We start from the raw sequence: 10,438 nt of genomic DNA, 5'->3' as shown, positions 1-10,438 counted from the left end.
ATCTGCTCACTATGTTTTTAACCAAAAATAAATCATATATTTTTGTTATGAAATAATGCATGCAACTCCTTTTGTTAAGAAAGTGCTTCTTCTAAATGTTTCTTCTGTTCAATACGTTTATGTCAAAAGTTCGAAATAATTACATGGGGTTAAGATGCGGATGTATATTGCATATACTGTTTTTATTTATATTTGTCCAATATATGATAGTTCAGTCTAAAATCACTGAATAATACATCTTTGTTCAGTGGAAGTTTGGGGAAACTTTTCATTTTCTTTGCTGTCATTGTTAGTTTTCTGTTCCTCCTTCATGGTTGAAACTGGTGACAAGTGATTGATCACTTCCTGCAGAATATCCTTACTTTCACTAGGAGGAAGATTGCTAAAATAATACTGAGGTACCAGCTCCATGAATCTGGTGAGGAAATAAGACAAAAGATTATTATTTTTTTTTTTAACTGAATTTTGAAATGTTTGAATAACTATTTCTAGGCTTGTACAAAAGACACCAGCAACATGCTGATGCATAGAACAACAGAGTTGGTATTTCAACTCAAAACCAAAACTCTCTGCAAGATGCAGTAATGGTTTGTGCTTTTGGTAGACTTGCACTTAATGTACTCAGCCTACACTTCGGGTGATTGACGTTCCGTTCTCAATGCTGCAGATTGCATTAAATAGTATTTCTTCTCGTTTTGAACGTATTTTTGGTTCAATAAAATTATGAAAAAGGCCACCTTATAAACATTGGAAGTAGAAAAGATAGGGCAGTGAAATGTATATTCTTGGTGTAAAGAGATTTTTGCAGAAGGAAGATTGTAGTCTTTTCTTGAATCCATAAGCAGTTGAAATAGAATGATTTAGCTGTCTGGGTACACAAAACATGTCGAGAAAAAGATTTGCTGGAAAATATCAGGGAACAAAGAAATTTCCAGCTAGATTTATCTCTGCGTATACTGCTGTGTTAACACTTCCTTGATATTATTTTTTTTTTTTTTCAGTATATTTTACCTTGTAAGAAACTTTTGCTACTCGTAAGGTGTTTTTCAATGGATGAATTGATTACAGTTACAATGGCAGACACTGAGACTTATTTCGGTACCTGAACAGATCAGCACACATTAGGAAATACAAAAGGCTGATTTAAGTGATGCTATGTTTTGCATTGAAAGAATAGTAAGGGTGTGAGGTCACAGTTCTTCCCTTTTTTAATGGTTGTGAGCTCTAATGCAGTGAGTGTTCTGAATGAAAATGAAGACATCAAGCAAAGTGACAGAACAATTCTGGCAACAAAGAAAGAAAATTTATTCCACGTATGTTCCCTAGTGAACTAGTGAATATAAAAAGTGTGAAAAACAACGATTTCTTCGCTCTTCCAGTGATGCCAGCTCCTCTTGCTTGACTAGGTATGAAGTTTGTCCTTTTGTCTTATGCCTATTTTACTGGGGGTTTTTTTGGTTTTGTTTTTTTTTTTAAACCCTCATCCCTATGCAGGTTGAATCAGTTATGCTTGGAATGATTTCTCTACAGAATCATAGGATGCTACTTTTATGACAGGCATAAAGGAAAGGGCCAGTGTACACACACATCCTTACCCCATCTGTGACTTAACCCTTTTTGTGGCTTTTGCGGTAGAGGTATGAGTGAAGAAACAGTTTGACCATTGTTAACTTACAGATCAGGTGATATCTCAGAGACGACTCTGATGGAATTGTCTTCTGATATACTAAACTCGTGGAATAAAACCCACTCAGGAATCTTTCTGGTGTTATAATATGATGAGAAAGGATGAAGCTGGGCCACTTGTCTGTGTGTTAGCATTAAGTAGTTACCTGAGCCATCTACATCACGAGCAATCTAAAAAGAAAAAAAAATGCAAACAGTTATCCATTGACTAATTGAAAGTACAAGATGCATAGATCAGTGTTTGCATATTATATTAAAGCCAGGAATTAAACTTGTATTCAGATGCTTTCAACTGGAGAACCTAAACCTCTTCTCAAATTTCTGTGGGAAAGCTAGGGACTGGATACTATGAAATGAGGCTTAGGGTTAAAAAAAAATGTTGATCTGTATATTTGAAAGGAAACTGTCTGCAACAAATGAGGGCAAGCTTATACAGTAAGTGTCTGAACTTGTGTTTGAAAACAAGTATATTCTTAGCGAATTATAAGACCTTAAAATACAATGTGCGGCAGGGCACTTGAAGTAGTGGAATTCGGAGGGGTCATTCTTGTATTTAGGACGAGCATATTGATGTGAAGGAAAGCATGTTTCAAATGGCAATAAATTAATCGTTCCTGTTTACGTTTACAATTACAGTTAGAGTACCTCATTTGGTCGAGATGAAGAATGCTGTGTATTATGTATACCTAAACATATTCAACAAGTCAATTCTCTTTGTTTCCAGGGTATTTTCACAAAAACATCTTCAAAGAGGAAATAAGGTCTGAGAGAATATTACAAGTTAAAGAGTTTTTTCAGTGAGAGGTACATTGACAGTTTTCCTGTTGCAGTGAAGTGTGTGGACTTCATGCTGTGATAGCTGAACCCCAGAGAGAAGAGTGGAATTGGCAGAAGGGTTTGTCTACTATATTTTACTGTGGTAAAAATGGCTTTTATCCTTTCTAATGATCAAAAGACTCCACTACCTAACTGAAGTTCTCTATATAAGTTAACAATGCAGTAAGATGAAACCACAATATTTTTCCTTACGTGCATAAAGTAACCAGATAAGAGAGATTTCTTAATGCTTAGTATATTTTCTTTTGATCCAAAGTCCGGTTCTGAAATGGGAAGTTCAATACGCTTCATAATCTCTACTAGTTCGGCTCTGATAATTTCTGCCATCCTCAGTGCAGAACAGCTTAGAAAATAATCACGACACCATTTCTCATTACTGTAGTCTGTGGAGGGAAAAACAGCATTTTGGCTTAAAGCAAAGTCTGACTGATAGGTACTATCCACAGAGATACTGCTCTGTAAAATGCTCTTTGACTGGTGCAATAGATTAAAAACATTTCGGGGCAAGTAGCTGTGTCAGAGCTGTCCAAAATTCTGATAACAAGAGTCAGGTGGACAGCTTAGTCTTGTTGATGTTGCTTGTAAAGTGAGTGGGCAACACTTGATATCCTTACTTAGTTTTATAGAATTTTAGCTATGTATTTCTGAATAAAAAAATATTCAAAATCCCTTATTTGGTCTGTAAAAAGTAATAGCTTCAAACGGAACGAGTAGCAACTCTATTTTCAGGCTTTCTGGATTCAGGCCAGGGTATGGAGCTGAAATCCCATTTGTAGTGCTGGTGGTGATCCTGCACGCTGGGAAAGGACAGATTCTCTTCGACCTGCCTTCAGCATTCAGCATGACTGAACATGAAATCATCCTACTGTCCTGTCCTGATTTTTTCCTTAGTGTATGCAAATCTGTTGCTCCAATGTCTAAGTACTTTGACTAAGGCTAAATGAACCTGAGCCAGATGTTTGAGCACAGGAAAATGCCGTGAAGAGCTTTTGTCTGCTGTGCAGACCCCTGGCTTTTATTTGGTTTCCTGTAAATATGAACTTTACTACTTTCAGTTTTTTCCCTTCAGCTCTCCTTTGAGTTGACAGCTATCAGAAAAACACCAGGATTGTTAGGCTGCTGGGGGAGTCAAGTCCCTTCTCAGCTGTGTTTATGTCATTTCACATTGTGAACCTGGATTATGTGCTCTTACAGGAGGAACCATCTTTCGGTTTTTGAACAATGTCACTTCAAATGACAATAGTAACAGTGCTGACGTATCCTTGCTAGATGAAATACGCTGTCCTAGGTTACTTTCAATTAGTTAATAAACTAAAACTAATACTTGTTTGTAACGACTACTAAGCTACTAGGTTTCTCTTCTGTCTACACATTAGCAATTCTACAAAGAATCATTCAAAAAGGGTTTATGAACTGAGTGCCAACAGTATGGGGTTTTTCTGTTTTGCTTTTTTCCAAATTGGTTACAATGTGCTTCATTTTGTCCGGTATGGGGTACACTTACATTGGCTTGTGGAGTTTGCACTGGCTTCCTTGAAGGCGTTGAAGACATTGATAAGAGTAAAGTGATCTCCTGCAGGGTGTGAGAATTTTCGCCAGCAAGTGAGAGCAATCTCTTCTGTTCCAGGAGGTGCGTGTAAGAAGCAATTAGGAGCTTAGAAAAAAATCAAGCCAGTGGTTATTAAGACATGTAAGTGCATGCATAAATCGTAACTCCACTGATATTTTTGGTTTTTTGCTTTCTCAGTTCCCTTTAATCTTAAACGTTGGATCACTGCTGAAGAACTGAATCTATTGCATTCACTAAGGTTTTATTTATACGGATGTTCTTTCAGTCTCTTGTTTAGTTAATTTGTGCTGTAAACACAAAAGGAAGTGAGCACCTTTCTCCTAGACTGATGCCAAAAGTGCTTCATAATGGCATGATCCAATTTATCCAGAATCCAAGCATATGGTTTCTTTAACATAGAAAGAAACTAAACCTATGGATATAGTGCCTTCATTTGCTGCTCTATGTTGAAATTTGTGCCTTCCAGTGCATTTTACTTCTGTTGTGTACTACATAATTACGTCTTTCGAGGTGGTTGAGCTTTTTAAAAACTAAAGTGTGCCTGTGCTCAATTGTTTACATTTTTTGTATGTACTTAAAAATTTTATCACAAGTTTAGGCCCATAAAACCAAGTTGTTCTATAAGGAGAAGCATTAATGCAGCTTGGTGTCCTGTGGGTTCGTGTCCTTGCTGCCTGAGACTCCTCACCAGTTTCTGGGCCTAGGGTGTTCCTTCTGGGCACCGCACAGTAATGCCAAGCCAAAAGATTCTCTACAGGCAAGGTTAAGCTGTGGCTGTTGAGCAGTAGGTAGCTCTCATGCATTGGTTCTGTACTAGGGTTATTTATGCCTTAAAGTCAGGTGCATAGGGCTATATGGTTCAGAGGCTGCTGTGGAGAGAAGTGAGAGAGCTAAATGTTGCTGAAGCCAACATCGCTATGTAATACTGAGACCTGAAAGAATCTGAATCTGGCCCTCCTGCATGGTCTGGTGGGATCCTGAGAAGTCATTGTCATTATTTGCTATTTGAACTTCCGGAGTCACCCTCCTCTCAGTTATCCTAAAATCTCTGATTTATTCAGATTTCAATAGCAGCTTGCACAGAATGAATAGGGTTTCAATATGTGGGGTTTATGTGTTGTCTTGAAAGCTTTGTCACGTCAAATGAAAGAAGTTCTATAGTTAACAGCCTTCTAATAGAAATGTTCTTGCTCCAGACTTCACATATCCAGTGTTTGGGGCCAGCTGGTTTGTCTCACAGTGCCATGTAGGAGCAGAGTGATGATCCATCAGGACAGAATGGTATGGATACTTAAGGTCACGTTAGTTTTATAAAATACTTAAAAGTGGAGAAGCAAAATCAGAAAGTAATTCTTTGTAGGTCAACAGTTCAATATTGTTTATAATTAGAAGTTCCCCTAATCTGCTGCTTCGGTCTGTAACAAATGTACATCAATAGGAGATAAGAAAGTTCATTTTGAAGGGATGTTCTGTGTATGCTTTCTGACAAAAGGTTGGAAGTTAATGTGGCATCTGAAGCATGGAATTGGAGCGCTACTTACGAATTCATATACTTGTGTTTCATTGCATGCTCAAAGTAAATACTTAAACAGCCAAAGATACTCATTTACTTGAAATAAGCGGGATGTGAAGAACGACAGTTTGCCTTTGGGTTGCCCTTGTGAATAGATTTTTGGAAGAGTCTATGTGGATTTGGCAGGTGGCACAAGCCATGCAGTAAGACATTATTTAGGAGTACCTGTTACCATGGCCGCAATGGTGAGCATTTCATCAACGCACTCAAATTCACACGAAGCCAGAATTGACTTTGACAGTTGTGGATCCAGGGGAAATTCTGACATAATAATTCCAAATTCAGAAAGGTTTCCATCATTGTCCAGGGCTGCTAGATAATCGAGATCTTCCAAAGCCTGCATCAGGCTTTCAGGAGCTAATAAAAAGGAAAGATCATTCACATTCTTGAGAATGGCTACATATAAACGAATGCCTGAATTCTCATGATAATATTTCAGTTCTGTATTTCCTATGTGAAAATGACAGAAATCAGCTTCTATCATTTGACAAAGGGTAAGAAGAAAAAGTAATAAATTAGATGAACGGAAGGCTGAGAACATTCTGGAGGAAGAAAGTAAGGGGTCACAATTATAGGGCTGCAGATAACTTAGTTGATCTTTTTTCTGTCAGAGCACTTTTTGTCAAAAGTCAAGACACAGGAAGTGCTGAACAGTGTATCGCACCCAGGCTATGTAAAAAACTTGCACTATTGGCAATCTTCAGGTATTTTTTGTTTGTTCTTTTTAAAGAGGGGTGGTCACGTTTGAGGGGTGTAGAGATACACAAAAGCTCTGGGAAAGAGGATTATAACTAAAAGACAAGCATTTACAGAAGTAGCTGTTTTCTCATTCTTGCAGGTATTTGGAGTTCTCTTGCTTGCCTTTTTTTTTTGATTATCACTATTTTTTTACATAGTTTCTCATGATGTGAGAAATAAAATGGGAATACAGTAAAAGAAAATTTCTCGCCAGCAGTTGGCTGTACTTTCTCACAGCACAAAATTAAGTGTTCAGTGTTCCCTTATTGTAGGTTATAACTTCCTTACAGCCCACATAGGCAGAAGTGAGAACAGTGAGGCAGAAAAAATAATGTATGAATATAGGGAAATAATTAGGTAGGCTGAGAGACTAATTTGGGAAAGAAGGAGGAAATGCGTGAATTTTGGCCACGCAGTGAGTAGGGAACAGAAGTACAAGATGGACTTGAACAAATGTAAATATGAAGGATGTCATGAGTTAGAGTTCAGCATTTAAGATGGGGATCTGCACAGTGACAGCAGAGGAGAAGACAGAAGTGATGGGGTTGTATCTTAGATAAACGCAAGCGGTGGCCTGCCAGGAATGTTTGGTAGGGAGGTTCGCTTCTGCGTGCATCGAGCACTGAGCTTTCAGTCTAAAGTGGTCCACGTGTCTTTTTTTCTGAAGACTGCTGGGATATCAACAATTAATTCAGTTAATTGTTCAATTAATTGAGTTTTGATTGATGGCATATTAAGCTTAGTCTATAAGTACCTCCACAAATCATATCTTCCTCTTTCATGGAATGAGGGTGAATGAAATCAACAACCCACAAGATTTGAAGGTATAGAAAATGGCTTATATACCCAGGCATACATATGCCTTTTTCATCAGTTATCATTACATCTCGTCAGTTATTTCTTGACAGACCAAAAGATGGCGTTTGCAGCAGCTCTCCTGAACCTCTCAGCTGGATGGGAGTAAATAACGAAGGAGTTTGACAAAGACTCTCCTTTCTCATTAAGTATCTTGCTGAATTTCTCCTTTACCATTCTTTTTTTCCGCTATTGTTTTCTTGCTTTTCTGCATCTGTGATTCTGTGGTCTGTGGCAGTGGAAGGCAGAATCAGTTTATGTATACCCTAGCCCTTTTACTGTTATTGACTGCTTCTGATAGATGGTGCCAGAAGAATTTGAAGCGTTATTCTGACATTTTCAGATTTTGAAAAAAATTAGTCTTAAGTGTTCTCTCACCAACACTTTGTTCTGCTAAAAGAATGTTGTAATGAATTTAAACTCTCACAGCTGCAGTGGTAAGAAAGCATGTCTGAAAGGACAGGATTAAGCAAATCAGTACTTAAAATGAGAATTTGAGCAAGTCCATAGGAAATCTGCTGTTGATGAAATAGAAGATTTGGCAAAATAAATGTAGAAGAGCTTTATGTTCAGCCATGGTGGCCACAGTTCCAGGGCTAGAGAGAGTGAACCCGAGAGCTGAGCAGAAGTTGTCAAGCCTACACTCTCCAAAAAGTAGTTGCTAGTGCATGAAAGACATTGGTGGAAATTTGGGAACTCTTGAAGCGTGAAGGCTCTTTCCTCCCAGCTCTTTTCAAAGGTAGATTTCTATTCCAGGTCTTCTTGTAATGGTCAATATCTTTTATGAGTGCCGCTTCATTTAAATTCATAACTGCTCTCCTATCACTGCAGCAAATTTCTCCTTATTCCAGTTTAAGGAACTGTTTGATATTTTCTCTCTGTTTTATGGATAACAAGATAAATTCTAGTCCTGTTGAAGCTGGTGGCAAAAATTCCGCTACAGCAGGGCTTGGCCTCATCCCCAGCGAAGCATACCCGGCACTGGGAGAACAATGACTGCACTGGCAATCTTTCAGACTTCTGTGGGCTGCTGTCAGTTTGCATATTAACGTCAAAAAAATCTCTAAATAAAAAAAACCAAACAAACAAACCCAACCAAAACACAAGCACAGCTACCCACAGAGGCAGGGTATGTATTTTTTCTTGTATCTTCATTAGTGGGTGACTGGAAATAATTTCTTGCTTGAATTCATTATGACCGGGAACCTGTCTTCGGCAGGCTACTTCTGCATCCCGAAGGTTAAAAGCAAAGCAAGCCCGTACGGAGCTGGTATGTCACGGTTAGCTGTAACTCCGCACTTCGGACACCCTACCTTCCTGCAAGAAAATCTTGAGTTCAAGTTTTTGCTTCGTTGGCAGCAAACTGTTAAGTTTATTGCCATCATTCTGTAATTAACTAGTTATAATGAAGTAAAGAAAAAAGTCAAATGGGAAGCAGGCACCTGCTGCTTTCAACCCTTTTTCTGTTACTAATTTCTGAATGGAAAAAAGAGTTTATTAATTCCCCTTACATTTACAAAACTTCTCCAGCGTGTAAATCTGCTACTGTTGTGCATTCGGTTAATTTTAAAACACTTACTATTAATTTTCAGAGACACTCTCTCAGGAGTGTGTAAATTCCTGTTAAAACTGTGGACCTGTTTCATTTCAGCATTAGAGTTCTTATCTCTGCCTGTACAACATGAGGGGCTTCTGTCTAGAGCGCACATTTGTTACCAGACATAGGAGGTTTAATGGGGTAAAAGATGAACCCTTGCAAAAGCAAAGGTATCTGAGAAGAAAATACTTAGGAAGTTTAAAGAAATTAAGAGTAACAGCTGATGAAGAGTAAGAGTCAGTGACAGGAAATAGATACCAGTGATTGAAAGTACAGGGAGAGTCATTCAGGCATATAGTAATTACCAGGATATCATGGAAACCTTATTTCCAGAAATCAACAAAGTAGTTTGTGCTAGAACTTACAAAATAAATGGTTATATAGCAGCCAATTTCAACCCCTTGATAGCATCAGTAATTTGCATTTTTATCCCCTAGAGTTAGTTGCCTTGAGATTTATAAGCACAAATTACTTCCTTGTTTTGCTATGAGTGTTATAAAAAAAAAAAAAAGAAAAAGAAGATTCCTGGAGTTTTATTGTGTTAGAAAGGACAAGACAGTAAAGGTAGATAAAGCAAGTGAAGGAACAGTAAAAACAAAATAATTTAAAAAAAAAAAAAGAGAATAGGGCTTTCGGATACGGGTCTCCATTTTGAGGCACAAACTGAATCAATAAAAAGCCATTATGAGAACAACAAACGCTCATTTGAGAATACTTTATGGTATGGTTCCTATTTAATTAAACCTATGATAAAACAAAAGTAGTGTAAATGTTTAGATATGGCAAGCTCTTCTTTAAAGAACCACAACCTGCATTGTCTTATAGTGATTTCTGGCAGCAAGTGTCATTATTTTGAGGGCTGCTTGCCAACGCAACTACTGCTGCCATCGAGGCAAAGCACAAGGCTTTGTGACTCGGCTGCGGCTTTCACAGGAGCAAAGTTAAAAAGAAGCTCTCAAGATGTGCCCTGTGCTTTCAACAAAAAACTGTCACATCCGTGCAAGTTTAAAAGGTATTTCCATATCTGATATTTTCTTTCCCTTGCCTGTGTTCTTTCGCCACTTAAGATTGGGTTGCTCTGGGCTTGTCCCAGGAAATCTGACCAGTTTGATGTAAATACAGATCCTACTCTTGATCATACTTAGGCTTAGTAAAGCAAACACATAACTAAATGATATTGTTAGCACTGAAAACATTTATCTGAGGGTTTCAAGCTCACTTAAAATGATATTCTTCGTTTCAGTTTTTTGTAACTTTGGCATGAACAGAGTAAGTTATGTTTTTAAAGGTAGCTGTGCCTTTAATCTGTTCAGTATCTCATCCTATGTGGCCGAAGTTGAAGTGCTTACCATGTGATAGAATAACTACAAATGTATTATTCTCGTTGCATAAGGAAGCAAGTGATTTATCGATTTGCTCAAAGTTCTGTAATTAGTGAATATTAGAGATAGGAACGAAACGTCCATTTAACGGCCATAACGTGCATTATCTGGAGGATCTACAGGCCCTGTGTTCTGGTTTCCTGGTCTGAAAATTTTGACTATGTAAAATACCTGCTTTTTGATAGATCTCTTCTTTCCAT

The 10,438-nt window shown here is 37.9% G+C and overlaps 1 protein-coding gene across 1 annotated transcript in view; it reads right to left on the bottom strand.

The window, feature by feature from the left end:
* Positions 1-100: 100 nt before the first annotated feature.
* DHX32 (DEAH-box helicase 32 (putative)) overlaps positions 101-10,438 on the bottom strand; it is a 26,448-nt gene continuing 16,110 nt past the window's right edge. The window contains exons 7-11 of the mRNA XM_063337923.1: positions 5,832-6,023; positions 4,028-4,177; positions 2,716-2,906; positions 1,676-1,857; positions 101-415 (exon numbers count right to left, since the gene is read on the bottom strand). Of these exons, the coding sequence (XP_063193993.1) occupies positions 223-415; positions 1,676-1,857; positions 2,716-2,906; positions 4,028-4,177; positions 5,832-6,023 (908 nt within the window). The 3' untranslated portion in view covers positions 101-222. The remainder of the gene's footprint in view (positions 416-1,675; positions 1,858-2,715; positions 2,907-4,027; positions 4,178-5,831; positions 6,024-10,438) is intronic.

Source organism: Chroicocephalus ridibundus, chromosome 6 (assembly GCF_963924245.1).
Source record: "Chroicocephalus ridibundus chromosome 6, bChrRid1.1, whole genome shotgun sequence".
NCBI classification, from domain to species: domain Eukaryota; kingdom Metazoa; phylum Chordata; class Aves; order Charadriiformes; family Laridae; genus Chroicocephalus; species Chroicocephalus ridibundus.
The sequence above is the reverse complement of the archived record's forward strand: the minus strand, read 5'-3'. Positions and strand labels throughout refer to the sequence as shown.